The sequence below is a fragment of the Scyliorhinus torazame genome, chromosome 3, assembly GCF_047496885.1.
Source record: "Scyliorhinus torazame isolate Kashiwa2021f chromosome 3, sScyTor2.1, whole genome shotgun sequence".
Lineage (NCBI taxonomy): Eukaryota > Metazoa > Chordata > Chondrichthyes > Carcharhiniformes > Scyliorhinidae > Scyliorhinus > Scyliorhinus torazame.
The window spans coordinates 17,164,919-17,192,865 of NC_092709.1; the positions used below are offsets into that span (position 1 = coordinate 17,164,919).

The window sequence follows — 27,947 nt, forward strand, 5'->3', positions numbered from 1 at the left end:
CCTCCCACAGTTCAAGAATGTGCAGGTTAGATGGATTGGCCTTGCTAAAATTGCCCCTTAGTTCCCAAAGGTTGAGTGGGGTAATGGGGATAAGGGTCGAGGATTGGGCTTATGTAGGGTGCTCCTTTGAAGAGTCGGTGTAGACTTGATGGAGCGATGGCCTCCTTCTGCACTGTAGGGATTCTCTGATTGTCAAAGTACTGTCTGTGTGGTGAAGTTACTCTCTCAATGCGGTTAGGTCTGGAATTTCAAGATTTTGACTCCATGGCAAAGAAAGAATACGGAGAAATGTCTGAGTCAAAATGGTATGTGATCCGGAGAGGATCTTGGAAACATGCGCCTCTGCCCTTGGTCTTCTAACAGGTGGAGAGCATGGATTTGGAGAATGCTGTCCAAGAAGCCTCGAGTTGTCATTAAGCACCTTTTAGATAATGCTTAGCCATGGTTCACCACAAGTGGAGGGAGTGAATGTTTAAGGCAAACATTTTATTTTTAAATAGCTGTCACCTCTAAAATGTACAATTAAAAATGCTGATAGATTTGTATTTCATGTAAGTTAGGGGTGCGATTACGGGAGGCAGAACTGCCTAATTTGAACATTTAATTTAACTTATCTGTCATTCGAGCTGAAATATGTGACCCTGGCAACACCCCCATAGCACAGCCCCAACAACCATACTCAATAGGTTCTTTTGTGTGTGTGTGTGTATAACATGTCAAAGGGCAATGGTTTGAAAACAAAATCAAGGCAGACCCAGTCCAGAACTCAAGAATCCCATAAGCCCATGTGAGATGCTGCTTGCAACATTTTGCATCAACCTCCATCCATGAAGAACATTCAAGACAAGGCGTGCATACTATTTCGGGTTTCAGTTTTTAAAAGATACGGCTTTCAATTGTTTGGGTATATTCACCACTTTCAGAACTCAAGGACAAATGGTTAACTGGTATCACCCTCCTATGTGTTAATTTTTGATAGGCATTGAACTCTTTGCACCAGAATTTTGCTGGTCAGAAAATAATACCCTTTACTTTTCTAGCCATGTCACTGTTCATTGGTGTATGCAATTTTATCGGCCCCGTGAAGCCTTTCACCTGTGGTTATTAAGTGTTGAACAGCTAAACTATGATTATCCATATTTGGGAGAGACAGGAAGTGAGCAAGGTCTTGTTCGGGTCAATTCAGCTCTAAGATGACATGATGGTAATTGATTTTGTTTTTTTATAAATTTAGAGTACCCAATTAATTTTTTCCAATTAAGAGGCAATTTAGCGTGGCCAATTGATCTAGCCTGCACATCTTTGGGTCGTGGGGGCGAAACCCACGCAAGCACGGGGAGAATGTGCAAACTCCACACGAACAGTGACCCAGAGCCGGAATCGAACCTGGGACCTCAGTGCCGTGAGGCAGCAGTGCTAACCAATGCACCACCTTGCTGCCCTTGATGATGGTCCTTGATTATTGGAAGCAAATAAATCCTTTGCCACAGGCTCAGTAATAATAATAATAATAATAATAATAATAATAATAATAATAATCGTTTATTGTCACAAGTAGGCTTCAATGAAGTTACTGTTAAAAGCCCCTAGTCGCGACATTCCGGCGCCTGCTCAGGGAGGCCGGTACGGGAATTGACCCCCGCGCTGCTGGCCTGGTTCTGCACTACAAGCCAGCTGTTTAGTCCACTGTGCTAAACCAGCACTTTTCTGGCCTTTACCATGTCGGTCCATGGGGTTCCAAAGCTGAACATGCCCGTTGATGTATTCTGTCACTGGGCTGGGATTTTTACCATGTTGCTTTGTATTAATGATAAGATGGTCCTCGTTATACAAGCTATATTTAACTCTTTCTTGAAATTACACAACGTTTTGGCCCCAACTACTTTCTGTGGTAGCGAATTCCACAGGTTCACCACTCTCTGGGTGAAGACTTCTCCTCACCTCAATCCTCAAACTATGACCGCCTCGTTTTGGATTGCCCCACCATCGGGAACATTCTTTCTGAATCTACCCTGTCTAATCCTGTTAGGATTCCATACATTTCTATGAGGTCCCCACGCTTCTAAACGCCGATGAATATAATTCTAACCGAATTGGTCTCTCTCGTCATATGACAGTCCCACCATCCCAGGAATCAGCCTGGTAAACCTTCGCTGCACTCTCTCCATAGCAAGATGTATTCACCACTTTCAGAACTCAAGGACACCACTTTCAGAACTTGAGGTCTGGACTTTTACGATGAATGTTTGTGATTGTTCCTTTTTGGACCATGTCCATCACCTTCCCCATCACTGGATCAGTTCTTGCCTATCTGTGAATTTGAGATGAAGTCGAGAAATACAGGATGCTGACAAAGTGTTCTTCAGGTTTTTTTCTTGTAAACGGCAATCTTGACAAAGCATAAGTATTTGCATGCTGTTCCATTTATAATATCAAAAAACATCCCTGCAATCTACTAGCTGCAAAAGAAGGTTTCCCATTATACGGCCCAAAAATTGTGGTCAAATGTCGATGATCCGTCTAAAGAGTAAAATGATGTCCACAAAAGGTAGAAGTGAAACATTCTTAGCCCGAAAATGATGCTTAAAGCCTCTTTTTATAGCTGAGGAAAATTTGTTTCTGCTTCCATATATAGTAAGAATGTATGAAGCAAATGCTATTGGTTGCTCCTCTCCTGAAGGGGTAATGTGCCAGATAACTGCGCCAACACTTTTTGATTTTGATTCATTATTGTCACATGTATTAGTATACAGTGAAAAGTGTTGTTTCTTGCATGCTGTACAGACAACGCATACCGTCCACAGGGAAGGAAGGAGAGACTACAGAATGTAATGTTACCGTCATAACAGGGATGTAGAGAAAAGATCAACTTAATACGAGGTAGGTTCATTCAAAAGTCTGATGGCAGTAGGGAAGAAGCTGTTTCTGAGTCAGTTGGTACATGACGTCAAACTTTGGTATCTTTTCCCTGACGGAAGAAGGTGGAAGAGAGTATGTCCAGGTGCGTGGGGTCTTGAATTATGCTGGTTGCCTTTCCGAGGCAGCGGGAATTATAGATAGAGTCAATGAATGGGAAACTGGTTTGCGTGATGGACTGGGCTACATTCACAACCTTTTGTAGTTTCCTGCAGTCTTGGGCAGAGCATAGCTGGGACTTCTTTAATGCATCTTTTACTTCGTTATATGCACTCTTGCATTCTTCTGACCAGTGCCATACCCGTTGGGCACATAACAAAGTTTGTCACAGCTTTAATCATGTTGCTAAATTCAGAACGAATTTGCCATAATTGATTAATCCCAGAAACAATCTCGGTTGTGTCACATTTTGAGGACGTGGTGCTTCTAAGATTGCTGTCACCTTTTTCAGCTCTTTGTGTAAGCCATCCACATCGATGATATCGATGATGGGACCCAGATAATTTATGGATGGCTTGAGATAGTCTCACTTTTCCTTTTTAACTCCGAGATAATGGTTCGCTAGATGTTTCAATGTAGCTTCCAAACTCTTCAAGTGTTCTTATTCACTTGAACTTGCGCTGAGAATCTCATCTAGGTAACATTGCGTCTCATTTAGCACACTCAGAATTTGATCCATGGACGTCTGATAAGGAGCAGGAACAGATGTTATTCCAAAAGGACGTCTCCCAAAACAGATCAAACCTTTGTGTGTCAGGATAATGAGTTGTGGCTGTGATTTTGCAGCCACATTCATTTGTAAATACGCCTGTGATAGATCAATTTTATTGAATTTCTGCCCTTCAGAAAGTCCAGCACACAAGTCTTCAATCAGCAGAGTGGATAGTGATCTACTCACAGGGTTAATAAGTTGTTCTTAAATTTCCATATATTCTCATTGAGCTATCGCGTTTCAGTACAGGAACTATTAGTGTTGCCCAATCACTTTTAGCAGCTGGTTTAATGACTTTTATTTGGACTATTCTTTCTAGTACATCATCGACTTTTGGGTCTGAAGGCATACGGCTCTGGCTTGAGGTATTCTGGTGTATTGTTCGGCTTCATTGTAAGTTGAATTTCAACTCCTGTTATTCAGCCCAATCTTCAAACACAGTTTTCTCCAGAAGTTATTGTAGGTAATACTTAATAATTGATTCATTGCTCCCCAGTAGAGTTTAATTTTTCCAACCATGCTCTACCAAATAAAGTTTTCCATGGACAACATGACGAAGCAATTCCACTGTTCATCCATTTATTTCTACTTTTACCATGATATATCATTTTAATGGTACAATCTCTTCTGTGTACATCCTTAGGATAACATTTGATGGTTTTGAAGGCAGATGCTTCAACTTCTGATCATTAATTGTCTCAGGTATCAACGATACAGCTGCACCGTATCCACTTCAATTCTGACTTGGTTACCACCAAGATTTGGGAATGCCCAGAAACGTTGTTGATCTCCCCGCAGTGAAAAAGCGCCTAGTTTCAGCTCCTGAAGTTGCTCCAGTATTTCGTCTCTTGTGGGGGTTATGAACTTCATCTACGAACGTATAGACACCGTTAATCTGCTTGGATGTGCTTTGGTTTTGCACATTCTTGGTGTTGAGGTTTGCCAAGCCCAGCATGCGATATGGCCCTTTTTGCCACAATTCTTGCACTTATTTTCTCTACTCCAGCATTCCCCCGCTACTCCAGCATTCCCCCGCTGAGTGCCCAACCGGTGTACATCGATTACATGGTTATACCCTCGCAGCCTTGTGTCTGACGGTCACCATTGTGCGCATCTTCGCTCCAGCCTCTATCTGTGAATCCTCTTTTGTTGATGGCTCCATAGAGCTTTGAGAGTGAACTCACTTAGACCATAAGACCATAAGACACAGGAGCAGAATTAGGACACTCGGCCCATCGAATCTGCTCCGCCATTCAATCATGGCTGATATTTTCTCATCCCCATTCTCATGCCTTCTCCCCATAACCCCTGATCCCCTCATTAATCAAGAACCTATCTATCTCTGTCTTAAAGACACTCAGTGATTTGGCCTCCACAACCTTCTGCAGCAAAGAGTTCCACAGATTCACCACCCTCTGGCTGAAGAAATTAATAATAATAATCGCTTATTGTCACAAGTAGGCTTCAATGAAGTTATTGTGAAAAGCCCCTAGTCGCCACATTCCGGCGCCTGTTCGGGGAGGCCGGTATGGGATCCTCCTCCTCTCAGTTTTAAAGGATCGTCCCTTTAGTCTGAGATGGTGACCTCTGGTTCTAGTTTTTCCTAAAAGTGGAAACATCCTCTCCACATCCACTTACAGTAACCAACTTCCTCGGAATAGCTTCACTGCAGAGTCCACCATACCAGCCGATCACCAAGAATGACATTAAGTGTTTCACCAAACTCGCAATATTTTGCTCACCTTCTTAAAGTCACTACGATTTAGAAAATGCTTTCACCTTCTCCTGAACAGTGGTGGAACCTTAACCTTTCAGGAATTAATAACTGTCTGGGTGAGAAATGGCCTGCTGGAATTTTCATTAATTCGTTCTCGGTCTTATCTCCCAGTTTTGCTGGATGAAAGATGTTTTGCAACAGCAAAAATGGTTGACGCCTTCACGAACTGAGAAATGTTGCAACCTTTAGCACCTCCAGTATTTGATTCGCTCGGAGATAAAGTTGAAATGGCTCTTCATCGGAGCTCCTAGTCTCTGAGTCTTCATCAAATGCATCCATGGTGCTCATTTTTCCCACCAATCTGCATACCGGCTCCCGGCGTCTGTACTTCAACCAACTCCCTCCCTTTCATTTATTTTTTATTTATTTTATTTTTTTCTGTCAAATTTTTACTATTTCCTCCAAGTAGCCAAGAAATCGAATGATATAATTTGAGACCAAGAGAGGAAATGGTTGTCAGGTCCACTAGAAATACCACAAAAAGATTGTTTCCGGTTAAATGACCTTTGTAATCAGACTGTGTTTTTGTTGTGTGTAACAAGCGATCCTCTAATCCACAAAGCAACTGAGAAGTTTTATTTTTGCTCAACTAAGGATGACATTTTCCCCAAGTCGTGGCCTGTACGGAGTTGGAAGACTTCCGAATCGCCGTTCCCGCAGCCTCTTTCGCTTCACCATGTGTGGTGCCAGCATAGACTGTACCCACTTCAATGGCAAGCTAGGATGCCCTGCTTACTCTCGATTTTGTTCTTCTTTTTTTTTATTAAACAAAACCTTCAACATTGGCAGCTTTTGCTTCACCCGACACGCAAGTCCGGTCCCGACTATCTTTTCTCTGCTCTCAACGCTGTCGACTATGTTATTTTCCAGCAATGTTTTCTTGTCCCAATTCCCATTGCCAGTTTTTCTATTGTTATATTCTCTAAGTGCCGTAAAGAGAAAAGGTGGAGGTGCCACACAGTTGGATTCCTTATTTACCCGACAAAAGGTTTTTAGGAGATGCAATCTAAAAATGGAGAGCTGGAAGCCCACGCAAAACACTCTGCTGACGTCACTGAGGATCACGTGACTTTCCACCAGCAGGGATATATACTCTGATACATAGCAGTGCCACGTGAGAAAGAAGTAGCTTCTCCATGATTGAAAGTAGAAGTATTTTGGTAGAAATCAATCAGAATAAAGGTCATTCTGTGTAATAAATGAAATCACAGCAACGAAGAGTAGACAAAATTTACCAAGGGAATTTGAAATGCTTTGCAATGGATTCTTAAATTTGCGAAATGCATTGGTTTACTGAACTGCATTGTGGAATAGTATGATGAGCGGTAAGGTTGGCACTTACATACTCAACAAAAAGACTGCAAATTCTCCAGTTGCCTATAAACCACAATGTTATTCTTTAATTCACAAGCACATTTTACGTTTATTTTATGTGTATTTTATGTTTTCCCTGCGTATTTTCTTTTTTTTCGAAAACATTTAATTGAAGCGTGAACAGGGCACCATGGGATCCGCGCATGCGCAGTGGCGCCAGCGCCAACGGGCGCATACACAGTAGCTTCCTTCAACGCGCCAGCCCCAACGCAACATGGCACAGGACTACAGGGGCCAGCACGTAGGAAATGCGTCCCCCTGCCAGAGAGGCCGGCCCGCCGATCGGTGGGCCCCGATCACGGGCGAGGCCGCATCGGAGGCCCCGCCTGGGGTTGGAGTCTCCCTCCCCCCCCCCCCCCCCCCCCCACAGGCCGTCACCCGACCCTTCCACGCTGAGTTCCCGCCGGCTGAGAGCAGGTGTGGACGGCGCCGGTGGGACTCAGCATTTCCACAACGGCCGCTCGGCCCATCCCGGCCCGAGAATCGTAGAGCGGCCCCCAACTGGCGCTCTGCGGTGAATCGCGTGCCGGTGGCAGGGCAGCATGGCCCGGTCGAGGGGATTCTCCGGCTCGGCCCATTCTCCCAGCACTGTAGGGGCCAGAATTAGTCCTGGGAGCGGCCCGTTCATGCCGTCGTAACACGCGACGGCGTTTACGACTGCGTGGACACTCTGCCGCTGGATGAGAGAATCCCGCCCCCTGTCTATTATTTTACACTGCCATGCCTCTCATTTCCCTCCCCCGCCCTTCCCCACCCCTCTCTTTCTGCTGACGTTCATGTCATAATATACACCAGTATATCATGTTGCAGACACACACACGGATGGACACACAGCAAGACCAATCAACACACACAACACCGCAGCCAATCAACAGTTAGAGCACACTCACTATATAGACAGAGGGCATCAGAGTTCCCGCTCATTCGAGATGCAGCCTCCTAGAAGGACAGAGTTTACAGCTTACAACACAGATCTTCACCATGTGCTGAGTGCATAGACTGGTTAGGACAGGCATAGGTCTTTAGTTTAATCTAACATCGTGTTAACTGACAGTGAAAGTATGTTCAACAGTTTCTAACTTAATAAAATAGTGTTGCACTATTTTAAGTGTTGGTGGCCTGTATGTGTTCCACGGATCCAGAGCACCCAACACATCAGTTCAGTTTTCCTTAAAGAAGTCGATGAACGGCTGCCACCTCCGAGCAAACCCCACCCTACGTATTTTCTTTTCATGTACGGAATGATCTGTCTGAACCGTATGCAGAACAATACTTTTCACTGTACCACGTGACCATAAACAAATCCAATCCAATCCAATCCACAGTTGAACTACACTAGGTTTTGTTTTCCAGTAATGAGGCTGTTGGCAGAATGTTTCCTGTCGTATTCAAGGCTGCAACATCATGGCCAAATTGCGGGGATGGTGGGGGGGTGTCAGGGGCCCACACCCTGTAGGAGAGAGGAATCACCAGGCAGTGATTTCCACCGAACCGAGCTATTAATCGACTTATTAGTGCTTATCAATTGTCATCCGGAGACAGCGGGTACAGCCCAGCAGGTGCCCTCACGATAGCAGGCATTGAGGCTGTTCCCATCTGTCTGGCTTCAGCTGCAGCTACAGACTTCCCTGTGGAAGGGGGCATGCACAAACCCATCATCTCCTGGGCAACCATGGGTGATAAACGCCAGCCTTGCTAATTATGCCCACATCCTGTGAATAATTGAAAGATGAAGATGACAAAGTTCCCCCGATCATCATTCCTCTAATACCCAGCACCAATTAAAGCAGGTTATTGGATCATTTGTGTCATTTGCCATGCCCAAATTGGCTGCAATGCGTCCCTCCATCAGAACAGCGAGCACACATTTAAAAAGGATTTATTGGCTGCTTAGTGCTTTGGGACATCCTGAAGATGCAATAAGGCCCCACATAATTGTAAATTGTTTCTCCATTAGTCAGTGCTCCAGTAAGGATCACAAATTTAACACCTGACAGTCTAATCACGCTTCTGCGATCCTGAGCTCTGTTTATGTGGGTTGTACTATTAATTAGATTTTTAAAGATGCACCCAGTTATTAATTTGTATGTTCAGTTTGGTCTAATTTTATCACAGTCCTTTTAAAGAGATGCTGACTGTTCAATGTTGAAAGTGATGATGGATAGCCAGCACATTCTTGCCTGCCAACGTAATACAAATTCAAAGAATAATTACTGCCCTGTCCCGGAATGAAATAGGTTTTGCATGGAAGTTGAAAAACATCAAAACTTCAAATGCATTTAAAGACTAAGCATGGGGAGTTCGAAGACTAACCTCTTGGTTTTTTTCAACGGATGCAGTGAGACCTTAAATCATCAGCTGAGGAGGTCCTTAGCAGAAATGTAACATTGAATGAAAAAGCAAGTGAGATCATGAGGAGCAAGCCGGCTTACCTTTCACATTAAAAGTAGGCGAAAAGGTTGTCCGGTGTGGGCTGCGAAGGTCATGTCCCGAGGGCCCCGGGAAGAAAAGTTTGAAAAACACTGCAGTAAAGGCTATACTCTTACAGGATCTGCCTTTTGAACCAGGTGCCTGATGATGTTCAATTCTGATTTTTGGAGACTCCCGACTTGGTCTTTCCCGAAATGCGAAGTTAATTTTTAAGAAAGCCCCCAAATCCCAGACTGAACTACCATTGTGTGTTATGAAATGAAATGGAATGAAAATGAAAATCACTTATTGTCACAAGTAGGCTTCAAATGAAGTTACTGTGAAAAGACCCTAGTCGCCACATTCCGGCGCCTGTTCGGGGAGGCTGGCTTTCTTAAAATGTCTTTGAAATGAATAAAGCATTTAAATTGTGAAAGGATAGTCTTTATACTACCAACATCAAGTAACATAATTTGTCTTTAGTTAAATTCAGAGTTGTTTTCAGTGCTGCCCATGCGTGTGCTTGAAAAGGCTTTTGGGTAAATTGGGCTGGGTTCTCCGTTTTTGGATCCAAATCCCAACGCTGTCGTGAAAACTGTGGTCTTTTACGTCAAGAAAATTGGCGTCAAAAGGCCACAGATTCACCGTCTTGCTGGGGGCTAGCAGGCAGCCGGCATAAAGCTCGCAGCTCCAGCTGCGAATACGGCCCCCTGCACTTCCGGGTCAGGGGCCGCGCATGCGCACAGCGGCGGACTCCAGCAACCGCGCCATGATCCAAGCAGGACTCAGCCCACGGACCTGGACCGGCAAAATAGTGTACCGTATCGGCCACTCGCGAACCCCGGACCGCCCGCACACATTTCCCCCAGCCCCAAATGAAGCCCCCCCCTGACTGCCGATCGGCCCTCTCCGACTGAGTCCGCAGGCGCCACGCGAGGATCACGGACGGTGGGATCATGACAGGTCCGCGCAGTCGGGAATTTGGCAGGTCAGGGACGGAGGATCGCGGAGCGGGCCTCAGGCAATGGCCTGAGGCGGTGGATACTCGGGGCAGGGTACTCCACGAGTACATCGATTTTCGGGGGATGGAGAATTGAAGAACCGGCGCCACTCCTGATTTAGTGCGCCAAAATGGATTCTCCGCCCCATCGCCAAACGTGATTCCGGCGATAGGGGGAGGAGAATCCAGCCCAATAGCTTTCTGTCGGCCTACAACTGTTTTTGCAATTCGAAAGTATAATATCCCAAGTATAAATGAATTCTACCGATTAGTTTTTTACTAAATTTAACTATACCTGTAATCCTTCAGAGCTGCAGGGGCCATCTTTCAGGTGAGATTCTAAACAAAGCCCTAACTATCTGCTGGTATCAATGTAAAAGATCCCCTGACACTAGTCCGAAGAAGGGCAGCAGGGTTATTCCCAATCTGCTCAGCTATATTTATTCCTCAATCAACACCACTGTGGTCGGGTCATTATGTTGCTGCTTGTCGGAGCTTGCTGTGTGCTAATTGGCTGCTGCGTCCCTGACATAACAATAGTGACTACACTTCAAAAAAAAGTAATTTGTTGCTGATAAAGCACTTTGGGATGTGCAGTGGTCATAACTACACTATATAAATTAGTACCCAATTATCTTTTTCCCAATTAAGGGGCAATTTAACGTGGCCAATCCACCTAACCTGCACATCTTTGGGTTGTGGGGGTGAATGTGCAAACTCCATGTGGTAGTCACCACTGTTGTATTGTATATACCGCATAAGAGGGGTATTACGGTAAGGCCCCTGTACTACAGGCCCGAGGGTAGATCCCTGCCTGCTGGCTCCACCCAGTAGGCGGAGTATAAATGTGTGGGCTCTCCGAGCTGCAGCCATTTCGGCAGCAGCTGTGGGAGGCTACACATCTCTGCGTAATAAAGCCTCGATTACACTCCACTCTCGTCTCGTCGTAATTGACAGTGCATCAATTTATTACGCAGAGATTTTACAACGATGGATCTCCGCATCAAGCCTGATCGCCTGCAGCTGCACTCTCAAGCAGCAGACAACGCCAAGTCGGCCATCGCACATTGGCAAGCTTGCTTTGAAGCCTACATCGGATCTGCGACAGAACCATCCTCAGAGGCACAGAAGCTCCAGATCATTTACACGCGGCTGAGCTCCGATATCTTTCCCCTCATACGGGACGCGCCGACCTACGCTGAGGCCATGGCGCTACTGAAGGAGAACTACACTCACCAGACCAAACAAAATCTAAGCCAGGCACCTCCTGCCCACGCGGCATCAACTCCCCGGTGAGTCTGTGGAAGATTTCTGGCATGCCCTGCACGCCCTGGTGAGAGACTGCAATTGCCAGGCCGTTTCGGCCATTGAACATTCTGACCTGCTAGTTAGAGACACGTTCGTTACGGGCATAGGGTCGGCCTACATCCGCCAGCGCCTCTTAGAAGGGGCTACCTTCGACCTCGCGGCGACCAAGAAACAAGCGATCTCGCTCACAGTCACCCCACGCAATGTACAGTATGCCCCCGACCGCATGGCCCACCCCTCATGGGCGTCCTGGACCCCGCCAGCGAACACCCCATCGTGGACCCCATCAGCGACCGCCCCCAGCCAAACCCAGGCCTGAGCCGCGCGGCAGCCAACCAACCCCGGGGGATCCAAGTGCTACATCTGCGGACAGACAAAACACCCCCGGCAGCACATCCCGGCGTGGTGCACGCTCTGCAAGGCCTGCGGGAAGAACGGACATTTCGCTGCTGTGTGCCAGGCCCGCTCGATCGCCGCTATTGGCCCTGCACCCCCCACGTGCGACCCGTGGGCGCCGCCATCTTCCTCGCCTCAGACCACGTGCAGCCCATGGGCGCCGCCATCTTCCCGGCCTCAGGACCCCTGCTCGTCGGCCACCTCATCGGGCCGTTCATCGCCTGCATCCGCCGCCGACCAACCGCGTCTCGCCTCCATCACGATCGACCAGTCCCGACCACACAACCTCGCGACCGGGTCGACGCCAGTGAAGGTCGACGGACACAAGATATCCTGCCTTCTGGACTCCGGGAGCACTGAGAGCTTCATCCACCCCGATTTGGTAAGGCGCTGCTCCCTCCCGGTACACCCAATTAACCAGAAAATCACCCTGGCCTCCAGGTCCCACTCCGTGGTGATCCGGGGGTATTGCACTGTCACCCTCATCATCCAGGGTGTAGAGTTCAGCGGCTTCCAGCTCTACGTCCTCCCAAACCTCTGCGCTGCCTTGCTACTCGGCCTGGGCTTCCAGTGCAACCTCCAGAGCCTAACCCTGAAATTTGGTGGGTCCCTACCACCCCTTACTGTCTGCGGTCTCACGACCCTTAAGGTCAACCCGCCTTCTCGGTTTGCAAATCTCACCCCGCATTGCAAACCCGTCGCCACCAGGAGCAGACGGTACAGTGCCCAGGACAGGACCTTTATCAGGTCTGAGGTCCAGCAGCTGCTGCGGGAAGGTATCATCGAGGCCAGCAATAGCCCATGGCGAGCCCAAGTGGTAGTGATGAAAACGGGGGAGAAAAGCAGGATGATCATTGACTGCAGTCAGACCATCAATCGGTACACGCAGCTCGACATGTACCCCCTCCCACGCATATCTGATATGGTCAATCAGATTGCACAGTACCGGGTCTTCTCGACAGTGGACCTGAAATCTGCCTACCACCAGCTCCCCATTTGCAAGGCGGACCGCCCGTACACCTCGTTTGAAGCGGACGACCGCCTTTACCACTTCATAGGGTTCCCTTTGGCATCACTAACGGGGTCTCGGTCTTCCAACGGGAGATGGACCGAATGGTTGACCGGAACGGACTGCGGGCCACCTTCCCGTACCTGGTTAATGTCACCATCTGCGGCCACGACCAGCAGGACCACGACGCTAACCTTTCCAAATTCCTCCACGCCGTTGAACTCCTCAACCTAACCTACAACAAGGAGAAGCGCGTGTTCAGCACCAACCGATTAGCCATCCTCGGCTACGTGGTCCAGAACGGAGTGCTAGGGCCCGACCCCGATCGCATGCACCCCCTCATGGAACTCCCCCTTCCCCACTGCCCCAAGGCCCTCAAACGATGCCTGGGCTTCTTCTCGTACTGCGCCCAGTGGGTCCCTAACTATGCGGACAAGGCCCGCCCACTCATTCACTCCACAGTTTTCTCCCTGATGGCCGAGGCTCACCAGGCCTTCAACTGTATAAAGACCGACATCGCCAAGGCCATGATGCACGCAGTCGACGAGACGCTCCCCTTCCAAGTCGACAGCGATGCATCAGACGTCGCTCTAGCTGTCACCCTCAACCAGGCAGGCAGGCCCGTGGCATTCTTTTCCTGCACCCTCCATGCTTCCAGAATTCGGCACTCCTCCGTCGAAAAGGAGGCCCAAGCTATCGTTGAAGCTGTGCGGCATTGGAGGCATTACCTGGCCGGCAGGAGATTCACTCTTCTCACTGACCAACGGTCGGTTGCCTTCATGTCCAACAATACACAGCGGGATAAGATCAAAAATGATAAGACCTTCAGGTGGAGGATCGAGCTCGCCACCTACAATTACGAGATTTTGTATCGCCCCGGTAAGCTCAACGAGCCCCCCGATCCTGAGGTACTTGTGCCAGCGCACAAGTGGACCGACTCCAGGCCCTGCACGACAATCTCTGTCACCCAGGGGTCACCCGCTTTTATCACTTCATAAAGGCCCGCAATCTGCCCTACTCGATCGAGGAAGTCAGGGCTATCACCAGAGACTGCCAGGTCAACGCGGAGTGTAATCCGCACTTCTACCGGCCAGACCGAGCGCACCTGGTGAAGACCTCCCGCCCCTTTGAACGTCTTAGCGTGGACTTCAAAGGGCCCCTCCCCTCTACCAACCGAAACACGTACTTTCGTAATGTAGTCGACGAATATTCCAGATTCCCCTTCGCCGTCCCATGCCCCGATATGACGTCTGCCACCGTCATCAAAACCCTCAACACCATCTTTGCTCTGTTCGGTTTCCCCGCCTACGTCCACGGCGACCGGGGATCCTCATTCATAAGCGATGAGCTGCGCCAGTACCTGCTCAACAGGAGCATTGCCTCGAGCAGGACGACCAGCTACAACCCCCAGGGAAACGGGCAGGTGGAGCGGGAGAATGGGACGGTCCAGAAATCTCCCGGCCTCCCGCTGGCAGGAGGTCCTCCCCGATGCCCTTCACTCCATTTGGTCGCTCCTTTGCACGGCGACTAACAAAACTCCCCATTAACGTCTCTTTGCCTTCCCCTAGAAGTCCACCTCTGGGGTTTCCCTCCCAACGTAGCTGGCAGCTCCAGGACCCGTCCTCCTCCGCAAGCACGTGCGGCTACACAAGGCAGACCCGTTGGTTGAGAGGGTACAGCTACTTCACACAAACCCGCAGTACGCCTACGTAGCGTACCCAGACGGCCGCCAAGACACAGTCTCCCTCAGGGGCCTGGCCCAGCTGGGTCCCCGCATTCCCCCCCCCCCCCCACCCCCTGCCCCGGCGCCATCTTCCCTTCCCCCAGTGTACCCCACCACAGCCCCCGCTCCAGGATGATCCGTCCTTCCCTTGGCCCCACCCGGGGATGAAGATGAGGTCGACACGCTCCCGGAGTCACCGACGACCGAACGGACGCCGAAATCGCCACCAGAACTGCGGCGCTCGCAACAACGGATCAAGGCGCCCGATCGTCTGAATTTGTAAACTTTTCCTTAAAATGTTAAACACCTGAATGTAAATAGTTTTCCACCACCCCCCGCTGGACTCTTTTTTTAACAGGGGGTGAATGTGCTATTCACCACTGTTGTATTGTATATACCGCATACGAGGGGTATTACGTAAGGCCCCTGTACTATAGGTACTGGGATAGATCCCTGCCTGCTGGCTCCGCCCAGCAGGCGGAGTATAAATGTATGGGCTCTCCGAGCTGCAGCCATTTCGGCAGCAGCTGCGGGAGGCTCCACATCTCTGCGTAATAAAGCCTTGTTACACTCTACTCTTATCTCGTAATTGATAGTGCATCACTCCACACGGACAGTGATGCAGGGCTGGGACTCGAACCCGGGTCCTCAGTGCCGTAGGAAGCAATGCTAACCACTGCGCCATGTGCCGCCTGCACTTTATAAATTAGAGTCTTTCTTTATTAATGCAGAAAGAATTGAGAGAGGTACAGTTAAATCCAACACTCCTGAAGTTATATCACAGAATGCAGAATGATGTACTCTGCACACAAACAACTCACTTCGAATTGATTTGTTTTGCATGACTGCAGTGTTAAGAATTAGGAGCAAGAGTAGGCCACTCGGTCCTACTCACTTAATCTATCCACATGCCTTTGTATCCTCCTCACAACTTGAGGGTGAGGATATATTATACATATTTTAAAGCCACAATATTGCCTCAATTACATCAGTTTGACCAGATTTTAGCTACTGGGTCCCACGATGCAGCTGCTTGCCATTTTGCTAACCTCAATATATTCCTTTATCTCCCCCGTTAATGACTTTTCATTGCTGTTTCCACTTGGTAGCCTTTAGTACACAGTGTGTGCCAAGGAGCTGAGAAAAATAAACAGCGGGCACAATTAAATGAGACGCAGACCATGTTTAATGGGAACTCAACTTTGCAAGGATGGAATAAATTCCACAATGGAACAATGCAAGGATACGCACTTAGTTCTTTCGAAAGCTTTCCTGATCCAGAAGAAAGGACTTGGTCAAGTGACTCTCTATGGATTGAAATCCTTTGTTGCTATCTAGGAGAGGCCCAAATAATATGAACGAGAACACCAGTTATTTTCAGTAGCTATTAAGCGCTTGACAGATTTTCAGCTTCCATAACAGTTCCACAAAATTCAAATGATTTCAAATGCTGTAATTAATTTTTAATTGATTTCATTGGGGCATTAAACTAATACTTGTGTTTGGATCCATGCCAGTTTAAATTAGCTGCAGGGTATTACACAGTCAGCAAGTTAGAATAGTGATTTTCACATTGACTTTTTAATCTTTGGAGTTCTGTAACCATCAGAACACTGAGGTCTGGTAAATGAAATATGCAAATTGAAATCAACACTCCATGCCAACATTAAACCAATTTCAATTTAAGCTCTCGGAGATTCGCTATGCATCACAATCACAAGGTGCCAGCATCCTGCTTCTATCAGAATTCATCAAAAATTAAACAAAGACAAATTTAAAATCGACACTCACCATTCTCCCTCCAGGGCATCAGAGTTAAGAACAGGCAATAATTTCTGAAATAATTTAAAATCCGTTCTGACAGTAGTACCTCCCTACGTAATTATTACCTACATCTTGACTCGGAAGCCAAAGAACAGAAAGGCTACAAGGCCCAAACAAAATCCGACCAATGAGGGCTTTTGTTACAAACCCACATTGCGAAACTGCCACACCTAGGATGGGTCGAACAAACAAGGTTCGACTGGAGTGATCATGAGTCAAAAGCATAAGAGACGTTGCTTGCCCTTAATGGTTGGAGGCAGCGGGAAAACAACAAATGAACAACGAGGCAATTTTGCCGCAGAGAAAAGCCAAAATTCTGAATGCCCGTCATCAAGAATGACTCCCCGTGTGTCGCTTGGGGACGGACGTCTGAGAGAAGACCTTCTGTCGGCCCTCAGCTCTTTAGCCCACGTGAAAAAGGGTATGGATAATGGAAGAAAAATGAGGTAAGCGAACAAGAAGAGCTGCTGTGTAACACAAACACTGCTGAATTTGACAAATTATTTTTCCATCGCTCTAGTGGGCTAGTGTGATTGAGATGGAACGATCCTTTATACGTACAACGGCATGAGAAAATACAGAGGGATGGAAATGAAACCGATTAGAACCAAGAGAATTATTTTCTGTCAAACTCTTTCCTCTACCCCTCCCACGGATAATTCATCAGGACAATTAACATGTGCATAGAACGGTTATGTAGATGAGCGTGTGTGCTAGATGGCAGTAATCTTTAAGCACTTCAGAAGTAGGGCGAGATTTACCAAGCAACCCAGCACGTATTTTCAAAGGTGGATGCGGCCCACTCGCGCGATTTTCTGGCCCCATCGTTGTCGATGGGATTTCCTGTTGAATGCATCCCTCGTCACTGGGAAACCCGAGGCGGGGGTGCACCGCCGGTGGGACCAGAGTATCCCATGAGTAAAATTCCGCCTGTAACCTCAATATGCAATAATCTCCCAGAAGATACTGTTTACCATATTAACACATAACCACTTACAATGAAACAGTTTATATTTATGGCAAACCTCAACAAGGTTTGTACAATATTTCCTTGCTTTCCATTTTAATGGAGGTATTTGCCTGTTTACTTTGAAGGGTTGAAATGACTGGAAGTAACTGGAAGGACGCTGGGATACAAATGCATTAAATGTTGGGATGCCACTTCCAAGCAAGTAACAGCTTTAAGGTTGGTCGAACTTACCAAAATGTTTGGTGGCAGTATTGTCACTCTGATGACGCTGATCTTCCAAGAACTCCAAGTCGAGCATCAAGTCATCTTCATCCAGGTCACAGGATCCCAATCTATTCAGAACATCCTGAATCCAAGGGGGAGAGAAAAGGAAACAGTCATTAAAATATTCCCAAAGTGATCTTGAAAAAAAATGTCTCCTTGGCAACTACCAACTAAAAAATGTACATGACAGTGTAAAGAATTACAAGTTCTGAAGTTCTGGTCATATGCGAGAGGGATGGGCGGCAGCCTCTTGTTTAAAATCCATATTGTACAGATAGAAACTCAAAGGTGCAGTACATTTTGTTTACAATCATCCTGTGGATGAACTGAGACCCCGTCTGATCTCAAGAGCACAACCTAAAATATCGATTGCATTTTTCAAATATCGGCATTGTCCGAGCCTGTTTTAACTTTTTTTTAAATTTAGAGTATCCCATTCATTTTTTCCAATTAAGGGGCGATTTAGCATGGCCAATTCACCTACCCTGCACATCCCTGGCCTGTGGGTGCGAAACCCACGCAAACATGGGGAGAATGTGCAAACTCCACACGGACAGTGACCCAGAGCCGAGATCGAACCTGGGACCTCGGCGCCGTGAGGCAGCAGGGCTAACCCACTGCGCAACCGTGCTGCCCCTTAGCCTGTTTTAATTGATGTTATCCCACAACCATCACTCCCCAAAAAGATTAGGCATTTATCTCATTATTGATTGTGAGACATAGCTCTTCATACACTGGCTCCCACATTTCCCAATATTACAACCGTAAGTACACCTTGATTTGCAAATGCCTTCGGGGTCCAGGTAGGATGCAGGGGAGCTTTGAAGGTAGCCCTTCCGAATGTCGTGTCAGTCTTCCAACTCCTCCAGAACACGATACAATTTTCAAAGCAAGGACTGGAAGGGGGGCTGACAGCCCACACACCTCTAATAAATGGCCTGTTAACCTGGGTGAAAAGTTATTCGTAATGGCCTGCGAGAGCCAGAAGGAGATTTTTTAATTGGAGAGTTGGAAAAGTGAATGTGCTGGTGCTGTTAAGGGCTCCGTTGTCAGGAGCAATGTGGAGAGCCATTATGTGGAGTGGCTGGTGAATAAAGTTAATGCAAAAATCGGGTGATTCAGACCAAGTGGGTTAAGGACCTTGCGATTAACTGATTGGCAACTTGCCTGCACTGTGACGCTACTAGCCCTATGAGCTCCTGCCTGCTCCATTCTGCACGTCAATGGTAAGTCTTGTCATGGCTGGAGGTTCTCACCTCCATGCAGTACCTGGCATTGCTAGTTGGGGCTGAGCTCACCTCTGGTCAAATTAGTGGCTCTTCATTTCAAAATAAGTGCGGATTCCCAACCCAAATTGAAAATCCAGCCCTAAGCTTACTTCACTGGTTGTTGTTATGATCCCAGCTGATGTTAACATGTCCCAGAGTGAAACCTGACTTGACATATTGTAACTTTTGTTTTTAGAAACCGTGGAGGAAAGTTACTAAACAGATTCATAGAAGTCTGCTGATAAACTTTCAACATAAAGAATAAATTATATTTTAAGAAAAGTGAACTACATTAGACCAGACAAAAAGGTTGAAAATATCTCAATACAAACACAAGGAAAGATGCTTCAAATTCACATTATTCATTTACCCCAACATATCTTTACAGACACTTAATCCAGTGAACCTTTACCACTAGCTTAACACAAATGCTTCTCACTTGGGTCTGGCAGAGTTGCAAAGGTTTTTTTCCCATAAATTCCTGAGGTTCACGCGATGCTTTTTACTCAACTCCTATCTGCCCCTGAGTCATGCAAAAACTGCACTCTCAACACAGTCTTGCAGTAGCACCTCTGTTAAACCGGTCGTTTTGTGGAGTTCTACAACTGACTATTCAGTGAACTATTTTCCCAATAGTCTTGCAATGTTTACTTCTCAGAGAGCTAAAAATACCCGTCCTCACTCTCTGACACACACTGAACACCACTCTCCTGTCTTTTCTCACTGTCTGTGTTCCCGGACCACCGTCACTAGTAAAGCTATTTTACACACGTTGTTTCCCTCCCCACAATCTCTTCACCTTCAGGGGTTGTAAACCCTCATTAAAAAGGTGTATACACAAACAAACTCAAAAGACCTTTCAGTAAAGAAGACTCCCAGGCACCAAGGTTGAGACCTATGCATTGAATAATTCTCATTCACTGCCAAGATATTATTGCTTGTTTTTCTTTAACTATTTTCTTCCACTTAATACATAGATATCTTTTGGAATCTTGCAGCAGATAAGGATTAGCAATGAGTTACACAGAATTTACAGCACAGATACAAACCATTTGACCCAGTCTATTATGATGTTCATGCTCCACACATGCCCCCTCCTACCTCGCTCCATCTCACCTTATTAACATATACTTCTCTTCCTTTATCGTTTGGCTTCCCGTTAAATGCACCCAAGTAGCAGCGAGTTCTACACTCTCACCACTCACTGGGTGAGGTTTCTCCTGATTTCCCTGTTGGATTTTGTTTGAATCTCTAATTTTGGTCACCCAGCACGTTGCTACACATTCATTACGTCAACACCATCAAACTCCTTCAGATTTGCAAAGAGTTCGGTCAGGTCATTGTTTTACAGGGGTACCTGCAGTTGTTCCACCAATGTTATGATGGATCAAATAGTCCTCGCACAACAGATTGACTGCATGCTCCGATGATGACCAAGTTACAAAGGTTGCAGAAACGAAAGCCCAGAGCACTCGGAGAACCCACACCCACGTCATCCACAACAAGGGGTGGGCTGTGCTCACCGAGAGAATACAAATGTGTGCAGATATGAGAAATATGAGATCCTTCAACAAAGCCTTGGGATCTGCACATGGACCTCCCTACCAGATGCGGACACCACTAAAATGTGTTCAAAGAAAAATACCTCATCTTGCATGGATTGTAGGTACACTCTGAGAACCTATTTGGTGTCCAGTGGATGGTGCAGGAGATACCAATGATAAAGAGCTCCCAGAGGGAGATAAAGTCTGAGTTGGATGAATCACCAGCCTGTGAAGTGTTGAAAGCCAGGGGATGAAATGAAATGAAAATGAAAATCGCTTATTGTCACAAATAGGCTTCAACTGAAGTTACTGTGAAAAGCCCCTAGTCGCCACATTCCGGCACCTGTTCGGGGAGGCTGGCACGGGAATTGAACCGTGCTGCTGGCCTGCCTTGGTCTGCTTTCAAAGCCAGCGATTTAGCCCTGTGCTAAACCATCCCCTGGTGAGTTACTTACCACAGGATTCCTAGTCTCTGGCCTGTTCAAAACCCCCAACCCCTCAAGATATTTTTTCCCCTACTGCTCCTATTTTACGCTCTTGCTGCACACACAGCCAGAAGATGTGACCCTGTCCCCTTGGTTTCTCCACCCCCTGGCTCCATCCCATGTACGTCAGCCATGGCTCTGCTGGTAGCACTCTCCCCTCTCAGTGGAAAGGCTGAGGTGTTCAAGTCCCGCTCCAGGACTTGAGCATAAAAATCAAGATAGGAAGTCCAGTACAGAGGGAGTTCTGCATTGTCAGAGGTGCCGCCTTTCAGATGAGACATTTGTTACAGGCCAGGGTTTACAGAACCCCAAAGTGTATCATGGAGATCACCTGACCCACAACTTTTAATAGATTGTGGTATGGGGAGCACAAAGGTCCACTTTACAGGTGTGATGCAACAGAGAACTAAAAGTATTTTTAAACAAAGCACAATGTTTATTCTATAAATCCAGTTAACATTTTTAAACACACACTGTAAACATCTTGGCAACTATCAACTCAAATACTCCCCCCAAAAGAATACAGTACTGTATAAGTAACCCTTAATCTTTCTTTGCAACATCCATAAGACAAAAGAACCTTTTTACAGAAAGACAGCAGGTTTAAATTCTCTACTGAGAGCAGTAATCACTTTTAAATTAGCAAGTGATTTGAAGACATTCCTTTCATACTGAGAGAGATCAGAATTACACCTCGTTTCTCTGGATGCAGCTCCCAATCGGCAAAACAAAACCAAACATACCCTGTAGCTGCCAGCCCAAAGTGAAAGTAAAGCAGACAGACAGCCCAGCTCCACCTGCACCCTGACATCACTGCAGCTATTTGATAAACCCCATTTCGTAAAGGTACATCCACTACAGCTATTTGATATACACCCACTTCTTATCGGTACTCTCACATGACACATTAAACCAAAGCCCCTGTCTACCTGCTTTAGTGGATGCAAAAGATCTCATGGCGCAAGTTTGGAGAGGAGCAGGGATGTTCTCCCTGGCATGATGCCAGCATTAATTTCTCAACCAACGTCACAAAAACGGATGAACTGGTCATTATCACATTGCTCAGCAGGTCTGACAGCATTTATGGAGAGAGAACGGAGTGAATGCTCCGAGTCTGGACGACTCTTTGGCAAAGCTGGAGAGAACTGGAACCACTCTTTGCAGATGGGCATCGTTGGCAAGAATGACATTCAGTAGTCGTGATGTGGAGTGAGGCAGATGGAAAGGAGCTGGACTGCAGGAATGGCGAGTGGGTAAGTGGAAGAGCTGGAAATGGAATAGGACGACTGCTTTCCGTGGTCTGTGTCAATGACCTAGACTCGGGTGTACAGGGCATAACTTCAAAGTTTACAGGTGGAAAAACCTGGAAGTATTGTGAATGGTGAGGTGGAGGTGATTGCCTTCAGGAGAACACAGGGAAATGGGCGGAAAGGTGGCAACGAAATTTAATACAGAGAAATTTGAAGTGATATATTCTGGTGGGAAGACTGAGGAATGGCAATGTAGAATAAAAGGCAAAAGGGGGTGCAGGAGCTGAAGAACCTGACTGTGTGTGCGCACAAATCATTGAACCGATTGAGAAAGGGGCTAACAAGGCATATTGGAAACTGGAGGCGTAGAATCCAAAAACAAGTTAGTTACGCTGAGTCTTTATTACACAGGTTTGACCTCAGCTCGGGCTAGTTAAGCACAGTGGGCTAAATAGCTAGTTTGCAATGCAGAACAATGCCAGCAGTGCAGGTTCAATTCCCGCTCCGGCCTCCCCGAACAGGGGCCGGAATGTGGCGACTGGGGGCTTTTCACAGTAACTTCATTGAAGCCTACTTGTGACAATAAGCGATTATTATATTATTATTGGGGCTGGTTTTGCACACTGGGCTAAATAGCTAGCTTTTAAAGCAGGCCAAGGCAGGCCACCAGCACGGTTCAATTCCCGTACCAGGCGCCGGAATGTGGCGACTAGGGACTTTTCACAGTAACTTCATTTGAAGCCTACATGTAACAATAAGCCATTTTCATTTTTTTCAACTGGAATATTGTGTCCAATTTTAAGGTAATGCCTCTGGGTTCTGAACTCCCTCACCAGAGGAAGCATCGCAATGTCAAACCCTTTAATCGTTGAAAACACCTCAATTAGGTTATCCTTTAGCCTCCTGTGCTCAAGGAAATTCAAGGTTAATGCAACCTGCCCTCATTATTTAACACCGCCATTCCTGGTATCATTCTGGTGAATGTGTGCTGAACCGCTACAAGGTCAATATATCCTTTTTGAGGGGCAGGGTCCAGAGCGGAACAGAGTCCTTTAGATGCGGTGTAATCAGATCTTTGTGTAGCGTTGCATGTTTGTGTTCCAGCTCCCCTCGAGATCCATGGCCCTAAACTGCATTATAACTCAATCATTGAACCTTCGGAATAAAATACTGCAACTCATTTCGAATGGCAGCTCGAAATATAACCAATTAGGCAGCAATTGCACAGCTTGAAAAATTTCTGATGAAAGTTCATCAACCTGAAAAGGTCATTCTGTCGCTCTGCACAGATATTGGAAACAAAAATGTTGGGCACAACTCAACCAAAACATTCCCAAGTATAATTTCGGGGGGGGGGGGGGGGGGGGGTTTGGTGGGTTGTTCCTCATGGGCTTTTTCGGGTGGGAACCAGACTGGTATTCACCCACGCGAGTCGATTTTCCAGGCCTTGGGGAATTTATCCCCGGTCGCGCAACCAATTAGAAATTTTTTCAGCAGTGGGAAGCTGAAACCGGCTCCTCAGAGATTGGGGCGTCATTTTGAAAGTGAGCTTTCGGGTCCCCCACACCTGTGGTCAATGCCACTACCCACAGACATGTGCATTCCTCTCTTTCCCCCCCCCCCCCCCGCCCCCCAACCCGCCCACGCAAGTGAGGACGCCCTGCTGTGGAGCCGCTGAGGGCTCACTCCCCCTTTTCAGGACCCCCACCTCCCTTGCAGGCCCCCTCACTTTCAAGTACCCCTCCCCTTCACACCCCCACCCTTCATATCCTCCCTCACTCTTCCTTTCATGGGCATGGCCTTGCTCAGGCCCTTCACCATGACACTGCCAGCCTAGCACCCGGGCAGAGGGAAGGCCAGAGACTGCCCTTTCTTATCTCTGACCAACCTGTGGGCTCCACTTTGGAGACCAGTGCTAATATGCGACCGGCTGAGGCCTCGCCGGTGCGGCCATTGACTCCTGGGTACCTGGTGGATGCAACGTCAAAGATGTCCACACATATTTAAACGAGCCTAATAGCTCATTTAAACATCAGTATCGGGATCACGTCCAGCATGGGCGTCATCCAGAACGCATCCCGAACTCGCGCAAGGTTTCGCGCCCACTGCAAAGCCCAATTTGGGCCTCTGCTACGAGTCACCCATCATGCCCGCAGTGGTAGAGTCGTGCCCGCTATATTCTGGCATTAAATATGACTGGTTTTGCAGTTTGTTATATTTCCCAACATAGGCTTGAATTTTACATTCACCCACCGACGGGTTTTTGGGTGAAGGTGGGCTGGGGATCATGAAGTTGACGGAATGAGATTCCCTCCGCATTCCCGCACAGCCCAACTTCGCAGCAATTTTATACTGAGGCAGGCAAGGCCTTGGAATGTCGGCCCGCCCCATGCCCCAGTTGAGGCGGCCCTTAAGTGGCCAATTGTTATCTATTTAAACGCCGTTTCCGCCTGGTCTCAGTTTTTAGGCTGGCAGGAGGGTTGACCTGATGTGAGGGAAGCCCGAAAATGAATGGGCTCAGATCTCCAGCGAGAAGTTTGGGTGGGGCAGGGGAGGGAGGCGGAGAGGTGGGGGGGCTGTTGGGATGGGCACTTCCATCAGAAGCCCCTTTCTGATCTTGGGCGATCACCACCAAGGTCCAATGGCCGCTGGGCCTCCCACGGAACCTCAAACACCCACTCACCACTGTACCGACTGCCCTCGTTCGGCCATCCCTACCTTCCCCCCCCCCTGCCCTGTGACTCCCAAAACCTACCTGGCCGTCCGGCCCTGGGACTTGGACTCTGGGATGTTGAATCACTTCCTTTTCCTGTCCACTGCAGCTCCTGTCATTGCAGGGACCGGAGAGAGAGATGGCGGCCAATCAGATTGGTCAACAACTCCATGGCGGCATTTCCTCCCGAGTGAGACCTGCAGCGAAAGAACGCGCGTTCGAGCCTGAAAAGTCTGCGCGGCAGTCCAAGTCAGCGAGGGTGTGTCGCCCCGCCAACTCTTCCGATGTCGGGAAAGGAAACCTTTCAATCTGAAATATTCAAGGCCATAGTTCAATTGCATTCACGAGTGCGTACAACACGAGGTGTTATTTACTCTGGACATACGGCATGCTTCAATGCACCAAATGGCAGCCTCTGCTGCACCAATGCAAAATTAACCCCTTATGCTGCTCAAATTGAAGTACGATAACACAGGCAGGACTCGGAAAGGCCGGAGGAATTACGTGCTGGACGGCAGGAAATGTTTATTTCTTTTGGAAATATTTTTATTGAAGGCACTCTTCATACAAACAAAAATACAAAAGCCAAACTTCAGCAACAGGTCACAAAACTAACAACCCTCCCTCCACATCTCCCCCCTCCCCTCCCACCCTCAACACCCCGCCCCCCACCCCCTCCCCCTAACAGGCCTGCATACGTTTCTCCCACAAACAAATCCCTGAAGCAATCTACCCCCACCTGCCGCCACCCCCGGAACCTGGCACCCAGCCTCGCCGGTGCAAACCGATGGTTGTCACAGAGACATGCCTTCCAGTCTGGAGTGTTGCCTGTACTAGTTCCAAACCCTCGACGCTGATACCAACACTGGACTCACGGAGTATCGGACCACCGAGAACAGAAAGGGCGCCAACAACAGTGCCCTCAAACTGGTCCCCCACACGGTGCCGTCTCCACCCGCCCCCAGACCGACACTTCCTCCACTGCCTATTTCCTATCCATTGCGGTGTTTCCTGCCCAATATTAATCAACAGGTTCGGTAATCCCTTTCCAGAAACACCCTTTGCACCTTTGGGGCCTTCCCCGCCCACACGGACCTTGCAATTATCCCATTCACCTTTCTAAAAAAAAGACTTTGGTTCTGAAAACGGTTCTGAAATACGAACAGAAACTTTGGCAGCACCGTCATTTTCACCACCTGTACACGTCCTGCCAAAGACAAAGGCAACATGCCACACCTCTTGAAGTTCATCTTCATAGCCTCCACCAATCGCGCCAAATTCAACTTATGCAGCTGGGCCAACATCCACGCCACCTGCTTCCTGAGATAGCAGAAACTCACCCCCACTCCCACAGCCACCTCTCCTGCCCCTGGCATTTATCGGGAACACCTCGCTTTTCCCCATATTTAATTTATGTCCTGAGAAAACCAGATTCCCCCAGGATCCCCACGATCCTATCAAAACTCCCCACAAGGTCGGAAATGTACAACGGGAGGTGGTCTGCATACAAGAAGACCCGCCGTTCAACTCCTTACCACTCAATCCCTCTCCACCCCCTCTCCACCCTGGGCGCGATTCTCCCAGCCCCGCACCAGGTCGGAGAATCGGCGCAACCGTGCCACGCTGCCCCGACGTCGGCGCGCGATTCTCCAAAGTGCAGAGAATCGCCGCCATTTGCGCTGGCGCGTTTGGCGCGGCGCCGGTCACGGCCCGCTGTCTGCGGCCGGGACGCCGATTCTCCGGCCTGCATGGGCCGAGCGGCTGCGCGGAAACGCCAGAGTCCCACCGGCGCTGTTCACCCCTGGTCGCTGCCAGCAGGAACTCTGCGCGAAGGGTCGGGGGGGCGGTCTGTGGGGTGGGGAAAAGCGCTCCTTCACCGGGGGGGGGGGGGGGGGGGGGGCCTCCAATGGGGTCTGGCCCGCGATCGGGGCTCACCGATCGGCGGGGCGGCCTCTCCCCCCCGCCCAGGCCTTCTTCGTTCTGCTTCCGGCCCAAAACCCCCCGCACCATGTTTCGTCAGGGCCGGAAGGTTGAAGAAGTCCCCCGCGCATGCACGGGTTGGCGCGACCCAACTGCGCATGCACAGGTTGGCGCGGCGCCCATTTGGCGCCGGGAAGGGAGGCTGGAGCGGCGTGAACCGCTCCAGCGCCGTGCTGGCCCCCTATGGGGGACAGAATCGGTAGTCCCCCCGCCTGTTTTGCGCCATCGTGAAACACGATAACGTTCATGACGGCGCAAACACTTAGTCCCCATTTTGGAGAATCGTGCCCCCTGAGCGCCATTACCATCGGCTCTATCACCAGAGCAAAAAGCAGCTCTGGCGCCCCTGCCTCGTCGGCCCCCCCCCCCCCCCCCCCCCCAAACCTGGTGTAGCCCAAAGTACCCCGAATGCGGGCAGTTAATACAGAACATTAAATCCAAACCTAACCTCAAGTATTCTAATCACGTCATTCAGCTCATTAAATAGAAATGCAGTAGGGTGGAAAAAAACTTGGGTGAAATTTTAACCAGTTTCTCATTCCGATGTCAACATAGAACTTTCACCGCATCTCTTTGCAGAAAGTAAATATCGACACATCACCTGCAGGTGATCTATTTCTGACTGGATTGGGAATCGGAAAACACACCGACGAAAACTTCCAGCCCAGTGTGAATGGAATTTTAAGTTAAAAGAAATTAACAGGCAGTGCCTTTTTTCAGATCAATAGTTCATGGATCCCTTGCTGTACAGTTAACGCCTCGAGCTTGGCTATAAAATATGCATTTTCATATAACTGAAGCAAATTTCCTAATATTTCCAACCACCGCAGCTTAAGGCTAAACTAAAACCTTGTTACATTAGCTTATGAATCTATCTTTCGAACACAATTACTTCGGAGCAGCAGAATTTTAAATTACCCCGGCACCAACAACAATATGTGTGAGGCAGTGTTTCAATTATGTAACAAAGAGCCTACAATGCCCCATTTACATTTAATTAATTTCCGCTTCCTAAAATGCAATTG

General features: G+C 48.1%; 1 protein-coding gene across 8 annotated transcripts in view; it reads right to left on the reverse strand.

The window, feature by feature from the left end:
* The window catches only part of ccser1 (coiled-coil serine-rich protein 1), a 1,481,149-nt gene that overhangs the window by 1,116,294 nt on the left and 336,908 nt on the right, over nt 1–27,947 (reverse strand). For all 8 annotated transcript variants that reach the window (XM_072495328.1, XM_072495326.1, XM_072495327.1 and 5 more), the window contains exon 4: nt 17,650–17,764. In XM_072495328.1, coding sequence (XP_072351429.1) covers nt 17,650–17,764 — 115 coding nt within the window. The remainder of the gene's footprint in view (nt 1–17,649; nt 17,765–27,947) is intronic.